This window comes from Hesperophylax consimilis, chromosome 10, assembly GCF_061612785.1.
Source record: "Hesperophylax consimilis isolate HC1 chromosome 10, BYU_Hcon_1.0, whole genome shotgun sequence".
Taxonomy (NCBI): Eukaryota; Metazoa; Arthropoda; class Insecta; order Trichoptera; family Limnephilidae; genus Hesperophylax; species Hesperophylax consimilis.
In genome coordinates, this window is record NC_142845.1 from 770,901 (window position 1) to 791,230 (window position 20,330).

Consider the following 20,330-nt stretch of genomic DNA (forward strand, 5'->3'; position numbering starts at 1 on the left):
CCAATCCCAGGATTGAAACCAGAGAGATAAGGATTATAATTTCTGCCATAGCACCGGCGCTAATCTCCTACATCAGAATGGGCATGGTATCAGATTAAATAATTTAGAGTCTAAATAATCAATTAGAAGTATCCAGTAGTCCAATTTTAAGTCTGCTTCCAATAAACCCAGTTCCCCGAGTCAGTTGATGCTTTGTCTCTTCCAATAGATTATGTTAACGTATTAGTATACATAACGGTCTGTCGATTTTTCCTTATTTCCTTTGTATTCATATTCATTTATTTAACTCACTGTTTTGTTATATCTTTATCTTGTTGTCTCCCTCTACATCTGTCTTTTTATATATAAGCACACACTTTATATTTATCGTTTAGTATTAATTTGCACCCTGATAATGTTTGAGCTAAATCAATAAAAAATCTTGGTTTTAAACAAAATAATTGTTTTATTTTTTAGTGTTATAACCACAAAGTGATTGATTTCTACAATAATTTTAATTGATTTAAATATTTATTCATATTGTTTATGTACAGGCTAAAAAAACAATTAATCTAAATATATGCGGGCTCAAACAAACAATTCATCGAAATATGTTTTGATAAATATAAAAAAAAACAGTTTTTTTTTAAATAATTAAATTTAAATTAGCGCCATCTATGAACGAGTAGTTTATGAATAATTTTAAGTTTACCCTTAATAATAACAACATTATAAAATATTTGTTCATAAGTTTGTCAATTTAATAGTTAGTTTTATTTTTAAATGTTACCAATTTTGAAAAAATCTATTATAAACGAAAAACGTCCACTATTATTGTATTCAGGTTACAATTTTTATACATTTTTAAATGCCTACTATTAAAAGTTCATACCCGTTAATGTGTGAAAGCCAAAATAAATAGTAAAGAATATTATGAAACCTGTTTTAAGTAATATTAAAAACAACATATTTTTCTAAGTATTAAACACAATAAGAACCACGTTCGTGATTTCTGGATTTTCATTGAGCGGCTTATGCTAAAAAAATTTTCGTTTCTCGCTCAAAAGTACAAATATTTGGTGACCGGTGAAAATCACGTCTGGTTGGACATAGTTTTTTGAAAAACCCACGGAGGTGTAAACCATAATAAATTAAAACCATACATCTGGCAGCACTGAAATATGATAATAATCAACATGCAAGCTAGCCACCGCTATCTTTATTGCTGTAAAAACTGAACTACAGGACTTCTTGCAAAGGATTTAGCAGGGATTAGTACTAATAAGATGGCGGTGTCCTATCACAGTGATAAGCATGCATAGTCAGGTACCTAACCATTGCAGTTAATCCATCATAAATATTATCAAAGAACGGTTCCGACACCCGACGTGCTTATCAACAACACCCGTTGTAACGCTCATGATGTTACCCGTAAGTAACACTTCACATTATAATATTTATAAAATTATTTCTCATCAAATAAGATGTTCATTGTTAGGTAACTAATATCAAATGTAAATAAAAAAAGTTAGAATTAATATTAATGTAAAAATAAATAAATAATATAAAATCGTTTTTAATCATGACGATAACTTTACGTGATTTTTTCGCTAATAAATAAATGTCGGTTTCGACAATATTGCTGCTGAATATCTTAAAGGAGGTTGCTGTATAATTCTCACATGGTTGTGAAATCTTTTTAACCAATGTTTAAATGAGGGTTACACGCCTTTAGATTGGAGAAGGGCTGTGATCATGCCATTATACAAAGGTAAAGGGTCACGTATGGAATGTGGGAATCATAGGGCTATTAGCCTGCTAAGTTCAGTTGGCAAGCTGCATGGTAGAATTTTGATTGAAAGGATAAGAAAGGAAACAAAGGATAAAATATGGGATGTGCAAGGTGCTTTTTGAGAAGTTTCTGGAAAAAAACCAGAAACTTTTCTGTGCCTTTGTAGATCTACAAAAAGCATACGAAATGAGATTCCATGTATGATTGTGTGAGAATGTGGAGATCCGCAAAGAGTGCAAGGCTGATGTAAGCGTAATGAGTAAGATTAAGAAAGGGACTCTTAGATGGTTTGGGCATATAGAGCGAATGAGCGAAGAAAGGAGTGTAAGGAGAATATCTGATGCGAATGCAAATGGTAGCAGAAGTCAGGGACACCCGAGGAAGACATGGCACGATCAAGTGAATCAGATACTCAAGTCGGGCCATGTCAAAAGAATAATAGAATAGTATGTACGAGACGATGTATGAATGTGAATGAGGCAAGGAGAGTGTGCCAAGACCGAGTTGTTTGGCGGTCCGTCCTCTCTGGTGATGGTTAGTTAGATAAATAAACAAATAATAAACTCACCTCAAGTTATATTACTGATCCGTCACACAAGGTCAATCAAAGAACTGTTACAAGATCATATATTTTATAAATGTTTGTTTTAAATTGTTGTATGGATTGATTAAATTATATTATCAGTTCCCGCCGGCAAGCCTAGAGTCAAGAATCTTTACCGCTCAGCCACGGAGGTCAAAACTAAACACTTTTAAAGTAAAACTCCAAACAATTTGATTGGAACCGCCAGCAAGGTGCGAGAGATACGGTAATATTATAGAAGGATAAGCTAAGCAGCCTTAAGACTGGCACTGACTTCTCTGAAGACTGATTTTACAAAAGTTATTTAAATATATACATAAAATTTCTTTATCTAAAAATATAGATATCGATTTTGAGTTACTATGGTGATATATAATTTTTAAATCCGTAGCAGATAGGCGCACCCTACACAAAAATTAGTGAAAGTACGTTTGATCAACGATCGTGAACAAAATAGGATGAATATTTTTTCTTTCTGCTCAGAGGCGTGCATTCCATATAGTCACATACCTATACTATTCCAAATAGGCACATACGCACTGCCCTCGTCCGTTCAAAGGAGCCGTAGGTTATTAGGGTAAAAGGGAAAAGCTATTTGAGCAGTATGATGATATTGAGTCGGTACCATGTACGCACCGCCTCCCCTATCCTATTTGTGAACAAATATAAATAATATCAATATTTATAAATTTATTGCAAGAAATCAATATATTCTTTCAAAAATCACCACACCGAATACAGACATTATAGTGTCAAAAGCAGAAACTAGATATGCCAAAAACCGCTCACATCAGAGTATTCAATGTTTATTTTAGACTACCCAAAATATGAACGTATGTGTTGTGTAAGTATTCAGAACAAATCGCAACGGCCAGCAAATACTGTAGCAATCTGTGCCATCTGTTGGTACCTCTATTCATTTGCGTCGTCTTTCTTTCAAATAAGTTATTCTCCAAGTAAAATGTGTAGAGCCTCCCCTATTTTTGAGATGAAAATTTTATCGCATCACCCTTTTGTTTTTTCAGTAATTTGAGCAACAGAATGAGAGTAATAGATTCCCTCTCCTACTAAAAAGTTTTCTTTCATTCAGATCACTGTCTTCTTCCCTCTTTTTACAGTACCGTACTTATTTACAGTACCCCGTTTGATGCCATCAATTTTATCCCCAACGTAATAACTTCTGACTTCCGGACGAACATTTTAACATCCCCTAATAACTTTAAAAATGTTGAGGAACATTTTTAAAACATTATCTCTTTGAAGTTTCCTGAATTTTACCTCATATACACAGATGGTTCCAAAACTGTCTGATCTCGGTGCAATTTATTCAATCGTGGATTATAATAATTACTAGCAGTATTTAGGCAGAAATCTACAAAATATGCAAAGATGAACTTTTTTATACATGTTTGTGTGCAAATAAAAAGCGCGGTATTTCCTCTTTCGAATACTTCTCAAATCACATATATCTTACCATAACAAAAAGGAGATAGAACGACGTTGATGAATCGGTCGCAGTTTGTGCTTTAAAGTATCCAAAAATAGCAGAGTGGTTAACAAAACGGAAATATTCAATATATTGCGTAAATAGCTGTATTTTTACATACTGCTACCATTCAATAACAATTGTGACGAGATGCCGACATTTTACAATGTGTTAGTCATTAAAAGCGATTTATTTAATTAATAAAAAAAACGTATCGGTTCTGAGTAATAACAGTTATTTAGTCACTAAATTTACCCTGTCGAAAATAGAAGTAAGCTCCTTGTTACTTGTGATGTTACACAGACACTCCACCGATTAAGTGGGTTTTGACGAGACTAGAAAAATTATTTTTATCACTAAAACTAACTGTAACAATAAAATATACTTATTAAAATATAATACATTAGGTATTTAGAAGGTTAATATTATTTAAAAAAAATGGATTGGATTTCCTTATTCTGTAAATAGAAAAAAATTACATTCAATATAACATTGTATGTGGGCTCGAGCGCAAAACCGACTCGTACAGTGATCGCGGAGTCATGATATCCATGGCGACAATCTGAGATGTAAAATAACTGTATTGAAAAAAATATTTTTTATGTAAAAGTTTCATTTGAAAAATTATAAAATTTTTCTATTATTCGTACTGTTTCGTAAGTGGAACTTATAATTTTGATATCAAAATACCAATGTTAAATTGTAACTATTAACTCCCACCTATGTATTGTAAGTTCCTCCCGTCTTACAATGAGTTTTTTAACTCATCGGGGTTGCTCTAGTAAGAAAAAAAATAATAACAAAAAAAGTATATGTGATTTATAATTATTTAGGATCCCTTACATGCTACTTATATGAGATGATTATATTTTGTACGTAGATACCACAAATTTCAAAACACAAATAATGCCAATAATAATGATAATTATTATTATCGTTTGAAATTTTATATTTTTAAAATTTGTCCGTGTGAAATCAAACCATGTCACACTGTGCGATATTTTGGCCAACGCGCCGCGTAAACAAAACGGTTCGGTCTCTAGCTCCGCCCACCGGAAGGCCGTCAACTCTTTGTATACGCCCATATCTAATATTTTTTGGAATAACATAATAGAAAATAATATATTATTTATAATACATTAAAATTAATGTAATAATAAATATACGGGGACTATGCAAAATGGGCTAGTCCGCCCTCAGTAGCAAGAATCTAACATCCTGATCGCGGCATGTGTGCCTTTGGAGATTCAATTTATGTTTGTTATTTATTTCCCATTTTTGAAAACCAATATTATTTAACCGATAAATGCTATATACACGTAAAATAAGTTATTTAAATATTTGAAATTAAATATTATTTACAATAAATCACGTAATTTTAGATGCCGAAAATACTAGCACAGGTCCAATAGGCATGCCGTCTGAGCGTTGAATGACGATTGTTTGAAATGGACTTATACAGGGTGCGGCAGAGAGGACGGACGGTTTTAAAAAAATCATAAAATACTTAATTTTTACTCAAAAACAAATTTATTGATGGAATCAGGTTTGCGAGGAAATAGCATTTGAGACAGTCAAGTGTGGAAAATCACATCAGGCATGTGGTGGCCGAAATCGTTGATGAAGTGCTGGAGGCGTTCTTGGAAGTTTGCGCAGACTCTCTCCAACATCGCTCTCTCAACTTGGGCGACTTCCACGCAAATTGCGTCCTTCAATTCATCCAGAGTTCGGGTCTTGTTCTTGTATACTCTAGCCTTGAGGTGTCCCCATAAGAAAAAGTCGCATATGGATAAATCTGGGGACCGAGGAGGCCAATGAACATCGCCAAACCTGGAAATAAGGCGACCAGGGAAGAGAGGGCGAATAACGTCCATTGATGCTCTGGCTGTGTGGGCGGTCGCCCCATCCTGCTGGAACCACACACGTCGGATTGTAACATGTCGCCGTCGTAATTCAGGGGAAAAGAAGTTGGTGATCATTTCGACGTAGCGCTCTGAGTTCACGGTAACAGCACGACCATTACCGTCTTCGAAGAAGTAAGGTCCAATGATGCAAGTTTGCGATACAGCGCACCAAACCGTTACTTTTGGGCTGTGCAGCGGTCTTTCGTGTAACTGTTGCGGATTTTCATTAGCCCAATAACGGAAATTCTGCTTGTTAACCATGTTGTTTAGGCGAAAGTGGGCTTCGTCACTCATGAACAAAATGAGGTTCTCATTTTGATCGATCAGTGCTTCTATCTCACGTGCGAAGTTCATTCGTTGTACATAATCTCCGGGCTGTAATTGTTGCACAGTGGCCAATTTGTAGGGGTGAAAGCGGAGATTCATATGCGAAATTCGCCTTACCGAACGATCACTGAGGCGAAGTGCAGCAGCATGTTTCTGGGCAGATCGAGTCGGGCTGCGAAGAAAGGCTTGTCGAACGCGTTCAACATTTTCAGGAGTTCGAACTGTTCGCAGAGTTCCTCTTGGTCTTTTGTTGATCAGTTCACCACGCCTGCGAAGTGATTCAACCCAACTAAGGATGGTGTTTCGAGAGGGAACAGCTCTATTCCGATGAATGTTGAAGTGGCGACGAAACTCACGCTGTACGATTGTGACTGACTCATTATTTCGGACGAAACAATCATAGGCGAAAACGCGGTGCTCCACCGTCCACGGCTCCATGACGACAACTGGTAAAACAATGCTAGGAACTAACGAGTTAAGCGGCAATCCCCCCTCCCCACCTCTCTCGTAGACGGAGGGGGAGAGTACTACCCATCTCAAAAACGTCCGTCCTCTCTGCGTCACCCTGCATAATGGACTTGTTAGAGAGAGCGCGCTAATATTTAAAACGATTGGAATGTCTTATTTGAAATAGAGCAAAAATCTCTCGACAAATTATTTAGTTGCATTTAAACATACATTCTGAATTTTTTCATGCCTATAACATATTAAATAACAGAAAAAACGTGTTTTTAATAATTATCGGAGCTTATTTTTCGTTTTTTGTCTCTATCGAGAGAATTTTAAATAATTAACGTTTCGGCAAAACAAATGTATTGATACTATCTTCGAAAATCACATTTTTTGGAACTTAAAGACTTGAGGAGTTAGCGAGAAACTTAAATCGGTAGAAAATTAGAATGCCGAGGCTTAATGAACTGTTCAAATTCTGTGAAACAACTGGCCTTTGATATCATTTTTTTCGTCAATCAACACGTCAGGAGGCCTACTCTGTATCTTTGGAAACTTTCCTGCCGACGGTTTAGCCACGTCACAAACCCGTATTAACTCTTCCCTTACGGTGTTAAAAAGGTCCACGTCCTCCAGTGTTATACACTCGGTAAATATTTATACATTGTAATTACCTAATGCATATGCACCTAATGCAATTACCTAAACGGTCGCACTAGACATATCCAAGGCCTTTGACCGGGTCTGGCACCGAGGACTTGTCAACAAATTGCCTTCTTACGGACTTCCCGCATCCCTGTGTACGTGGATTGCTGACTTTTTAAGGGATAGGTCGATTCAGGCGGTTGCTGACGGTTTCACCTCTTCCTTACACTCCATAAATGCTGGCGTCCCACAGGGATCGGTTCTGTCTCCGACTTTGTTTTTGTTGCACATCAATGACCTTTTGACATGTGCACCGATTCATTGCTACGCGGATGACAGTACAGTTTATGATAGCTTTTTGTTTGACAAGCCCCCAAAGGGCACACAAACCCCAACGGCTCGGAGGGCTTTGAAGCAGAGAATGGACGGTTATCTCGAGAGTATTTCCTCCTGGGGCAAAAATAATCTCGTCGAATTTAATGTTTCAAAGACCCAATCCTGTCTGATTACGTCTAAAAGGGATCCAAATGATAATCTAGTCTCCTTCAACGGAAGCAATCTTCCGAAAGGCCTTCCATTGATATGCTTGGTGTAACTTTAAGTGACCAGCTCAGGTACGGGGGCTCCATCGAAGCCAGAGTAAAGCTGGCCTCTCAGAAGCTGGGCGTACTGTACAGGGCCCGCAGATACTTTAATAGTACATAACTGCTGACCCTGTACAAATCGCAAGTGCGCTGTACTGTCAAATTTGGCAGCCATCTCTGGTCCGGAGCCCCTAAATACCTGAAAAAAACCCTTGACTCTGTGCAAAAACGGGCGGTCCGTTTGATAGATTCCCCAATCTTAACAATCGAACTGCAATCTTTAGAGCACAGGCGTCAGGTAGGTATGCTGTCCTTGTTCTATCGGTATTACAATGGAAGATGCTCTGAGGAACTAGCGTCATTGATCCCTTCGGCACAGGTGCGTAGTCGGGATACACACCAAATGCCCGCCCAACATTTGTACACGGTTGACATTTGTCACATGAGAACGCGTCGCTTCTACGATTCGTTCTTAAGTTCAACAGCTCGGCTGTGGAACGAACTGCCGGACTCTGTGTTTCCTCCCTCCTACAACATGGGACTCTTCAAGACCCATGTTCACTCCTTCCTCTCCACAAAAAGACCCTCCACAGAGCATCCCCAAAGATGACATAGGCCCTGAGTGAAATTATTTTCTTCAGGGCCTCCTGTGTGGAGTTAATATATATAAAAAAATAATGTAATACTTAAATATATTGCGGAGAAATACTAAAAAATTTGAACCCTGTGGTGAGATATTTTATTAATTAGAAACAGTGTTCACTCAGTTGACAGCACCAGCAAGGAAAGGTTAAACCACGAACTTACTGGTTTGTTAACCCGAAAGATACGGAGTAGGCCCCCGGATTCGACATTCAAGCATAACCCAACATTTTAGTTAAAAATAAAATTTGTTCCGAAATCGGTGTTGCCTTGATAATGAACATTTTTAGTTCCATTTTATTAAATTTCTTAATGATTTTGACATGAGAACTGTATTCACGATAATCTATTGATCCAGAGACCTCCTCAGTCCTCAACACCTTGCTACGCAGCTCCCTCGGTAACCGCGGGGGAGTGCACCCCCTTCAGGACCACTTCTGTTGTGGGCACGTCCTCCGGCACCTCCATCTGGTAGTTAATGCCGAAAGGCTTCAGGTGGTAGATGAGGTATTCCAGGACGTACATCATATTCGGTGAGATGTAGTGGAACGACACGGCACTGTCGGAGCAACATTCCAGGCCCTAAAATGCAATAAAGTACATACAAACAACATATAAACCATTTTATAAAATCGCCGTTGGGACGGCTATATCTGTAAATTAACACCGTGCCCAAAGTGTTATAAATTGTTTAAAAAATTGCGACTTTGTTCAACAAAATTATTTGATCGGTATATCGAGGGTATAATCAGTGAAAAGACCTCGTTATAACGGCCAATTATTCTAATTGTAGTTGCTCGTTATAGCGGTGATTGTTATAATCAAGTACGACTGAATTAATATAAATGCACATTACCTGCATATTATTATTTATTTATTTATTGACGCCCTATTGGGCTTTTAAGTACATAAAAATTACAAATTTCATTTTTAACAACAGTATAAAACAAACAATAGAAAATCGAAATAAAATATAATGATTTCTTATGCATTATTTACATTTAAAAAATGGTGGACTAATTTGGCTTTAAATGTATTGAAGTTTAAATTAAATATATCAGCGACATCACTTAGTTCATTGCCCAACCTATGTATTCTTTCTAATACAGAATTCGTAGCGAAGTTATTGTTGTAGAATAAAATATTCCGTCTAGTATATTTTGGAGGTATATGTAAAGATAGCAAGTTTATAGTGTCAGGACAGTCTAACCTTGAATGGACAATTTTATATAATAAAATGAGATCAAATATTTTTCGCCTTTCAGATAATTTCGATAAGTTAATTAGGTTTACTGCGTAAATTGACATAATTGATTTCAATAATAGGAATACCAATTTTGAAATTAATAAAACGTAAAAATTTATTTTGAATTTTTTCAATTTGTAAACAATGAGAGTTAAAATGAGGACACCAAATGGTTGCATTGTATCCAACCTGACTTCTAACCAGAGACGTGTATAGTAATTTTATAGTTTTTATGTTATAAAAGTCTTTAGCGATTCTGAGAATAAATCCAAGCATTTGTAATCCCTTACTGGTAATGCTATTAATGTGATTCAAGAAGCGTAATTTGGAGTCAAAGATAACTCCAAGGTCATTGAATTCAAAAACTCTTTTTAGATTGGCATTGTTAATTGAGTAGTCGAATAATAAAGGGGTTTTAGATCTATGGAAACTGATCGTTTGGCATTTGTTGATATTAAGATGTAATTTGTTTACGATGCACCATTCATAAAGTTTATTTAAGTTAATTTGTAGAGTTAAACAATCAGAAGAATTACCGATCGATTTAAACATCTTTAGATCGTCGGCGAATAGAAGAAAGTGAATATTATCGAATATTAGTGAAATGTCATTAATAAATAGTAGGAAAAGAATTGGTCCTAGGTGGGAACCTTGGGGGACCCCACTTTAGGCAAAAAAAGTGTAAGAAGTTGTGGAGGTATTTTTTACAGATAATTTTTTGTATGATAAGTAACTTCTAAGCCATTCAAGAAAGTTGCCGCTTATTCCCAAATGTTCTAATTTTTCCATTAAAATGCGATGAGAAACAGTATCAAAGGCTTTGCTAAAGTCAGTATAAATTGTATCAACTTGAAGACCCTAGGACAATGCACTAGAAATAAAATGTTCGTAAAGCAATAAGTTAGATGACGTAGATCTGTCTGGCATAAAACCATGTTGAAATGTTGATATAATTGGTTTAATTTGATGCATGATTTTACTTAATATAATCTTTTCTAAAAGTTTAGGTAGCGATGACATAATACATATGGGTCTATAATTTTCAATTTGACATTTATCTCCTTTTTTAAAAATAGGTGTTATAAAACTACTTTTCCAAATATCAGGAAAACAACCTGTAGATAAGGATAAATTGAAAATTATAGTAATAGGAAGAGCTAGAACATGAATACAGTTTTTAAGTAATATTGAGGGAATCATATCTGGCCCCGAATTCGACCTGGTATCCAGCTGTTTGATAAAAGTCACAACATCATATACTACCACATGGATGTTATGCAAGTTGAGTGAGCTTTCGGTAAATTGGGGTTTATCAGATAATATGTTGTCATTGTCTTCAACATATACATTCTTGAAGAAATCTGCAAATAAATTTACAATATCGTTTTTGTCATGACCCACTTTTTTCCCGTAAAACATTGTACCGGGAAAGTTAGAATTATTTTTCCGAAAGGAGTAGTAATTCCAAAATTTATTAATATTTGTTAAAATAGAATTTTCAACATTGTTGGTGTATTTCTTGAAACATACTTTCGATTTCCTAGTACAATCTTTACGCAGAGTGGAGAATGCGATATAATTATCTAGCGTTCTATTTATTTTATAACGTTTGTGGGCAATTTTTTTATCGTACGTTAGATTAATTAGTTCAGAATCGAACCATTTAGGGAATTTAGAAGTGTAATATTTTTGTAGGGGTACAAAGCTATCGATTGCTTGATAAATTACATTGTAAAAAAGTTGCATTGTAGAAAAGTATTCTAAGGCCTCATTTAAACTTGAGCTTTTACAAGTGAGATCATAAGCCCAATTATAAGTGGATAAAAATTCTATAATCTTTGGGTAATCTGCTTTTTCAAAATTACGCTTGACAATCGTGGGGTCAATTACCTTAACATAAGTATTGAGGTAATTGATTATTAGAGGGGGGTGGTATTTATCGAATGGAAGAATCATTTCATCAGAGGCATACACATTAACACTAGAAGAATTTGTAAAGACAAGATCGAGAAGACGAGAATTGATGTTGTAAACATGGTTTTTCTGATGCAGATTTAAAAAGTTCGAAATTTCTATAATTTTATGGGAGCCATGATTGATGTTGTCCGGACTCGAGGACGCGATGTTCTCAATGTCCCATACAATATTTGAGAGGTTGTAGTCACCCATCAGAATAAATGTGGCGTCAGGAAATTTTCTTCGCATAGTTTTCACCGGTCAGTGGTTGAGTGGGCATAGCGCTTGGGTATCACCCGAGCGTCGCGTGTTCGATTCCTCGGCTGGCTAAGTCCTCCAGCACAACACAAGCAACATTTTCGGCTTTCTGTGGTGGTAGTAGGAGATTTTCAAACATTGTTGGGTTATTCGTAACCTGGGAATGTTTGTCTTTCTTTTTAAAAGAAAAAAAAAAAAAAGTTTCAACTTCAAGGTGGTGCTCCTTATATGTTTGCAGGCCGGAGGATGGTGGTATATATGTGCAACCGATTATAAGTTTTTCATTTTTTAAGGAAACCATTACAAACACTTGTTCAAGATGTTTGTGAAGGCATTTCAGTTTTTTCGAATTCAGTTTGGTTGATACTGACAATAGTACGCCGCCACCTCTTGTTTTATTGCTGGAACTTTGACATCTGTCGTTTCTGTAAATGAAATGATCTAAAAACCCCAGCTCTTGATCGTTTATGCCAGCATTCAGCCATGTTTCAGTAAGGGCATAAATTTCGTAATTCATCGTTGGTAATGTACATTTTAGTTCTTGAAGTTTCGTTCTCAGTCCTCTTACATTTTGATAATATATTATTAGTTTGTGGGTCAGTTTTTTGGATTTAATTTTACAATTGTTGGGTGATTATTAATGCACTTGATTGTAATGTCTTGCTCACCCGATGATTGCCTATTTTTTAGTTCGATTCGTAAATTATTTAGATAGTTCCTTTGAGCAACTGATTGATCAGGGTACATGAGGATGTTATTCTTCAGCGAGTGTTTTTTGCCGAGTAGGATTTTCGGCCATTTAGACTCATGGAACTCGACTTTTACACCCCTCGGTTTATTAGTATCCCCTTTCCCGATTCTGTAAACTTTCAGGTCAAGAGAATTGGTAGAGTTGTCCAGGTCGAAAATGATTTTTTTATGCTGGTAGTGTCGTCTTTCATCATATCAGTCTGGGTTATTGCTTTGCTTTCGGGGAAGTTACATATTATAATATTTTTTCCCTTAAATTTTGATCATTCACCTCAGCAATAATATCGCAGATGTTATTTGTTTGCAAATTAGTAGTGGTAACAGCAGGAGGAATATTTTTGTACACTGATAATTCGCCTTCTAGGGTAGCCATTCTTGCAGCCATTTGGCCTATGGACCCTAGGATATTATTAGTTTTGGGCATTATTTTGGCAATATGCTCCTTGGTAAATTTGTTATTGGGATCCATCACAATATTAGTTAGTGCATTGATGGCATCTTGTGCAAGGAATATGTATGTCTGCGCATCCATGATGAGTTCGGAATTAAGTTAATAAAAATTAAAAATTAATAGTAGGTTGAACTCTCCTGATTACTGTGTGGAATCAAGTTCACTAACAGGTAGTAATGAGTAGGTATCAGTACCTACAACGGTCACAAGGCGTGCGGAAATGCAGGTTACCTGCCTTTGGTGTAACAATAATATTAAATATTGAATTTAAGTAAAGTTATTATTATTTGTTATTAAAACTTCGGGCTTTTATTTTATTGTTGAGGACACAAAGAAATGAACAGATTCACAACTTTTACACTGGAACACAATGGCACAGGAATAGTGTGTTAAGTTTTATTTTAAATATTTTGTGGACAGAAATAATTCGTGACTGGTTTAGTTAACTGTTGTTGAGTGAGTGATTATAAATGCAAATTACCTACATATTATTATCAAAACCACCTAGATCGCAGGCCGGGACAATGAATGAAATCGGCCTCTTATTCCTCTTTACTTGTACGAGGTCTTTGACATATAGCTGGCGTTGCTCGGAGATATGAATGGTTTGGAGTAAATTTGACCAAACATTATTATTTTATCGTACATAAGTATTTGTTTAATTTGTTCTTCAACATCATACATTTTTCTTACACCCTTACTTCTTTCAAGTTAGGAGGCTGATTTTATGCAGTATTGCCTCATGTCCTAGGTGGTGTTGGTTTAATCCGAGTACCACTTTGTATTTGGGATGCATTTAGGTTCATACATCAACATGTACTAATATTTAATTTCTTTAAATTAAAACGATTCTTGAAATGTTACAGATCTAAATTGTAGTGAGCTATCACAGGTCCTAGTATATCGTACCGGTTCAGACTTGTAGTAGACGTACTTGAAGTACCAGCTGTCATTCTTCAAGATACCGGGGACGAGGTGGTGCTCCGGGACGAAAGGAAAGAAGCGCCCTCGACCCAGCGGGTCCCGCGAGTCCCCAGCCTGGATCCCAACGTTGGAGAGACACTTGCCTAGAGTCAGACAACACACAAACTTATTGCATGTAACCATCAATGCTTGTTTTCCGAGCTCTGTGCGAACCATGGACCTAAAAAGCCCTGGACGGAGTTATTCGATAACAATTTGAAGCTGGGGGGTGAGAGGGAAGATAGAATAAAAGACAAAAAAATAGAATAGAAAAAGAAAGAGTAGAAGAGAAAAATGTCAAAACCTATAAATTTTTCAAATGACATATCCCATTTCTTGTCTCATCAAATACTCAAATGAATTTATAAGCCGTTATAGTCATAACGGCAAATTATTAATGCAGTTGCATTAACAACACAAAAATAAAATTATAATAATTCTTTAAGCACCACATTGCGTACAAATTATTCCAAAAGATTGTCATACAAGATGGCTGCCATTCAATTTAGCTTCAATGCAATTCATACAAAATCGCACCAATGCTCTGTCCAGGGCTTTTAGGTCCATGGTGCGAGCAGCGCCACCTTGACGACGTGTACCAGCGCCGATTGATTCAGCACGTAGACAGAACCCCCGTTCAACGAATCTCTAACCAGGGGTTTCCAGGGCAATACGAGAGTATCTACCACTCTGAATGAATGAATGAACTAGCCTATTTCAGCGTCTTCTGCGCCCTCGTCCCCCTGCCGGCAGAGCTTGTCGTCGGGCAGCGCCGCCTCCACAAAGCGGTTCAGCGCGGAGCGGCTCAACACGTAGCCGGCGCCCCCGCTCATGTAGCAACGTATTTCTAACCGGGGGTTTCCAGAGCAATACAAGAGTATCTACCACTCTGAATGAATGAATGAACTAGCCTATTTCAACGTCTTCTGCGCCCTCGTCCCCCTGCCGGCAGAGCTTGTCATCGGGCAGCGCCGCCTCCACAAAGCGGTTCAGCGCGGAGCGGCTCAACACGTAGCCGGCGCCCCCGCTCATGTAGCCCTGCTTCACGTAGGGTTTGAATCGGCACCCGAAGTACACGGGCTCCTGGGGGCTGTGCGCCGACAGCATGTAGCGCAGATTCTCCACGATCACGTACCTGCAAAGAGAACCATCAGAAATGGGCGAAATTTACGTATCGGGCGAGCATAGTATGCTCATTGCTCATACGCTCTGAGCTCACGGCTCCCGTTCAATTGAAGCGACCTACTAGACAGGGCAAAAAGTCAATTTTTTGAGGATCAAATTGTAATAGGCCACTTGAATGAATTTTATAATGTCTTCAAAATATCGTGTGGATAGATCTTTCTAATAAGATTTCAAAAAATGATACAAAAAATTAGAATGTATGTATGGAAGGACTTCTAGTTTTCTTATTTGTTCTATGGGCTAAATGAAACAATTGTTTTAATTCAAATTTGTATGTAAGGCACTTCTATTTTTATTTATTGATTCTATGCTCTAGCTAGAATGTACAGGATTGGACTACATTATTAGTAAATTCAATATTACGTGTCATCATCTGCCTTCATGAACCAGTCTGCATCATCCCGGTGGTGTTCATAAATATACGCAAAGGCTTCTTTGGTTTTACCCCATAAATGGTCGTGTCCTTCTCTCGTAGGTAGCGCAATTGAGGGAAGTTTTTCATCTGAAATAAAATAATTTTATAATGTTCATAATAATGGGATGTGTCATGATGCTGCGTAGAGAGTCAACGGTTTTTCCAGGAATTTTAGGACTTGACACTAGAGGTGTCAAATGTAAAAGTGGGGCGCACTTGGGACGCCCAAAATGCAACGATTATTTATTTGTTTGCCTGTTCCTGAATACTTTTTAAACATGCTTTTACAACATAATAAGAAGTTGATTAGCATTGCACTAATTATTGGGATTCAAGTTGCTTATTAGTGCGTACATAAAAAGAAAATTTTCAAGAATTTCTCCAGCCTTCCTTTGCAAAGTCAGAAATCGATATTTATTTCTTAAAATTACAATAGCTACGTGCGCAAGTAAATTTGGTACATTTTTGACGGCCTCTCTTATTAAGGGTAAGGCTCTTACTAGTTCACCGGTTCAAATAGTCACGTAAACTTAAAAGTAAAAATTTTAAAAAGATAATTTCTCAATGTTTCCTTTGCGTGGTCGGAACGTGGTACATATTTTCAACAATTTGATACGTATTTGAAGATCTCCATGGTCAAGTGGTTCAAGAGGGCCAGACAGTTTGCGGTGCAGACTACACAGGGCAGGCCGCATACATAGATAATAAAATGAACTTATAATAATTTCTTTAATTAGAACTGTGATTTAAAACATTGAATTTTCACCATATAAAAAACGGCCGCTTTTTGTCTGGCCAAAATAGACCATAAACGGAGAGTGGTCGTTTTTCACTGGCCAAATCTTAAAAAAACACTCCGACGGCTGAAAATGATTACCGGCCACAGAGCTCATGAAGAGAAGGATGTTGCAGCGGCGGCCCCAAGTATTCTTGACGTGGATGGCCTTCGTTTCGTGGTTGGCGGGCCCCGTCATGATCCAGCACAGCACGCGCACCTTGCTCGCCATGGCGTCTGCCACCGCCGTGTCCTCGAACTTGTGGAATGCCTCGTCGTGTTCATGTGCCCCAAACTGGAAGTCCGTCACTACTTGGTCCTGGTCTTCGTCGAATTGTGGCGGGCCCCGGAAATCGTATTGGTGGTGTATGTCACTTTTACTGGAAGAGAATTTTAAAATAAGTTGTTGATTCTAGCCGCTCGGGCTTTTCAATGTTTTTAAATAATTAACGCCTCTGCCATAAGTCGCCCCAAGTGGTTTAATACGTCTAGTGATTTGGCAGGGATGGCCGGGTTTGTGGGCTGAGTAGGTCGTCTTAGCAGCGAATGCGTCTGCCCACCACCACTACTGAGGTTTCCTTTACATCAAGTCTTTGTGAATCTATACCTACCCTCGCCCATATATAAATAAATATTATAATCCACATTTTATGTCGAAGTTAAATTTAAGTAGATTTTATTCCATTTTGTTTCCTATTTCTGATGTCTTGGCGACATAAAGACGGTCAAAGTCCTGTTCAAGTTCTGTTAATATATAATTATGAACCAGTTGCTTCACAGAACTGAAATAATAACAGAACTTAAATAGAATTTTCACAGAACTTGAAAATTAACTTTGAAATTTGCTGAATTGCTCAAATTCTGTGAAACAACCCGTTATAACAGAACTACACAGTAACTATCATTGGATCCATGTTGAGTGTTCGGGGACCATATGTGATTTGTGCTTGCAAAATTTAAAAAAAAGTGTGTCTCAAATGGGAGCACTTTTTTAATGTTATATAACTATGTTCCCGAAGAAATGTTAGACTTAAGCGATTTAATTATAATCGTAAATATTTTTTTCTCTAAGCTATTCCATATTCAATACATCCTCTAACTGTGGGAAACTAAAATCGTGGGACATGACAAAAACGCTGCGTACAAACTTTGGAGAAAAAGCCCAAAGTTATATTGTAATCAGATTGTTTATAAAAATCATTTATCATAACAACAAGTATTTCGAACTTTAGGATTATTTCTTCGAAACTGTTCAGTTGTTGTTTTATAATTACCAAAGTATTTATTATATATCAACTCACCCAAACCAGCCACTCTGTAGATTGCTTTCTCTGGGAATGAGTAAAATGTAGGCAAAACTGAACCCAGCGGATACTCCTGTCGCTAGCGTTAGGATAAATCTGTAATTCACCGCAGCCATGATCCCTAAAAGCAGAAAATACTGTATTATTTCTAAGTTCGTCCCAACTTGATTTCACTAACAATAATTCATTTTACTGTCCCAAGAGGGCAGAAACTCAGCTATCGTGGAGAGAGCATATTTGAACACAAATCAACTAACTAATATTCCGCCTTATAATTATATCCTTATAATCCATTATTGATAGAATTATAAGGCTTTATCGAAAGCTATCGCAATCATTTGCGAATTTAGGAAGAACAATTTGATGTACTGATGTCTAAGATATAATTACGCTAAGATACCTGGCAACATGGTATTATTTTCATGTCTAGCTTATATGCACAGAGTTCCAAAAAATATAGTTTCATTGTTTTTGCCGTTGTTTTTTAAATCATTGTTTATGAAAAAGTGTTCGTTGCAATAGTTGATACCCTAAAATTTGGTATGAAGGTAAAACAATAATTATTTTTTGAAACATTCAGAGAGGTGTTATTTAACTTTAATTTACTAAGTTACAGTAAAATTTCAAATATAATATTATTAATTGCAGAATCACAGTCATTCTTATTTTTGTAAGCTTCTTGCTTCTGATCCCAAAGACAGGGATAACTTTGGTATAGAGTCATAAATCTAACCATTATGTCATTCGACCACTTAAAACATTCTTTCATTTAATTAGATGCCATGATGGTAGGTACTAGGTACGCATAAATAAACCACTCACCAGGAACGTCTTTCGTCTACTTTAGACCGCAGGGAACTAAAAATCGCAAGCGACTTGAAACGTATGTTCAGACTTGATCAACTAAAATCGCCCTGTGTGAACGGGGTATTACACGCGGTATAAAGAATTTAAATACCCAGTCTGGTTTAGTAGAGATTTGATAAATTTAATTAAACGTAAAAAATAACCCACAAACTATATAGGGAACACGAAACACGGAGTTTGTACGTGACGTAATATTGTCTATATTTTGCCGACTTCTTCAGTTTTCCTTACCTAACTATACTCCTAATGCCAATTTAAACATGTCAAATGTATGCATTGAACTCAACAAAATTATAAAATAAATAAATCTACTTGATCCCAATAAAAATGTCGGTCCTGATAACATTCCACCATTACTCTTACAGAAGTGTGTCACCGTTCCTGCTTATCCCCTCAACATACTATTCAGTCATTCTTTGTCGAAGGGTATATTTCCTGATCTATGGAAACATAGTTATATAAGGCTAATATTCAAAAAGGGTGATAAAAATATAGCTAATATAACTAATTATAGACTGATATGCATACTATCAACAATTCCAAAACTTTTTAAGAAGCTGATTTTGGATAAAATAATTGAAAAAATTAAAGACAGCGTATGTCCTGAACAGCATAGTTTTATAACTGGTAAATCAACACTTACCAATCATATCCTCTATCAAAATTTTATTTCCGATGCAATGGCAAAGACGCTTCAAGTCGACTCGATTTACATTGACTTCTGTAAAGCGTTCGACAAGGTTTGTCACGCTATTCTTACTGAAAACTGTCTAAAGCTGGAGTTGATGGAAATATGTTGCGTTGGTTTACAATCTATTTTAATAGAAAACTTAGTGTTAAACTAAATGGGGTATTATCTAATGATTTTTGTCTATCCAGTCGCGTACCGCAAGGTTCCCACATAGGACCGGTTTTATTTATCTTTTTTATGAACGACATTTGTAGTATTTTTGAAAACGTCGATGTACTTATGTTCGCAGATAATTTGAAGCTTTTAAAAATAATTTGAACAACTGTCATACTTCTCAGAAAACTTGTTAAAATGATTTGAGTGGTGTAGCGATAACAAGCTCTACTTAAATTTTAATAAATGTATAACTATGAGATTTAAAAACATAAAACTCCAATTTTTTTTCAATTACACAATAAATAACATCAATCTCGAATCTGTTTCAAAATTTAGCCATAACTTTTGACACCAAACTTAGCTTCATACCACACATTGAAAATGTTTCAAAGAAGGGCATAAATGATAAGTTTTGTACTGAGAGTGGCCAAAGATTTTACCAACGTTAAAGCATTAAAACTTCTGTACACATCACTAGTGAGGAGTCAGCTTGAATATAACTCAACTGAATAGTCTCCCCACTATAATGTGCATTCTTAAAGAATAGAAAGAGTAAAAAAAAATCCTAAGCTTTTTAAATTATAAAATCAAAATAATTAAAGAACAACTTAACTACATTTATCTGTGATGATTAACGAATTTGTTAAATTTGATGTTTCCGATCGAGGGTTTTAATTTAAAATCATACATAATAAAATTGACAGCCCCTGAGTTACTGCAGCTAAGTTTAATATGCCGGCCAGAAATAGAATAGAATGAATATCACTACCTTATTACTGTAACAATACTGCAGCTGCAGCACTGTTCAACAGTCCGATGCATAGAATCCAGAACTTGGGTAATACGTATGGACATAATATAACAGATGCATGGAAATTATCGCTGTCACAATATAGATGTGTACCCACGAACCATTTATCT

At 36.4% G+C, this 20,330-nt stretch overlaps 2 protein-coding genes across 2 annotated transcripts in view; both read right to left on the reverse strand.

Annotated features, from left to right (window-relative positions):
- Nucleotides 1-5,414: 5,414 nt before the first annotated feature.
- On the reverse strand, nt 5,415-6,170 carry LOC149420132 (uncharacterized). The gene has a single exon (XM_089636311.1). The coding sequence runs from the start codon at nt 6,168-6,170 to the stop codon at nt 5,415-5,417; it is 756 nt and encodes a 251-aa protein (XP_089492437.1).
- A 2,584-nt stretch (nt 6,171-8,754) lies between these two features.
- The window catches only part of LOC149420133 (glycoprotein-N-acetylgalactosamine 3-beta-galactosyltransferase 1-like), a 109,912-nt gene continuing 98,336 nt past the window's right edge, over nt 8,755-20,330 (reverse strand). The window contains exons 3-8 of the mRNA XM_089636405.1: nt 17,693-17,816; nt 16,494-16,771; nt 15,565-15,703; nt 14,928-15,151; nt 13,963-14,120; nt 8,755-8,974 (exon numbers count right to left, since the gene is read on the reverse strand). Coding sequence (XP_089492531.1) covers nt 8,777-8,974; nt 13,963-14,120; nt 14,928-15,151; nt 15,565-15,703; nt 16,494-16,771; nt 17,693-17,816 — 1,121 coding nt within the window. The 3' untranslated portion in view covers nt 8,755-8,776. The remainder of the gene's footprint in view (nt 8,975-13,962; nt 14,121-14,927; nt 15,152-15,564; nt 15,704-16,493; nt 16,772-17,692; nt 17,817-20,330) is intronic.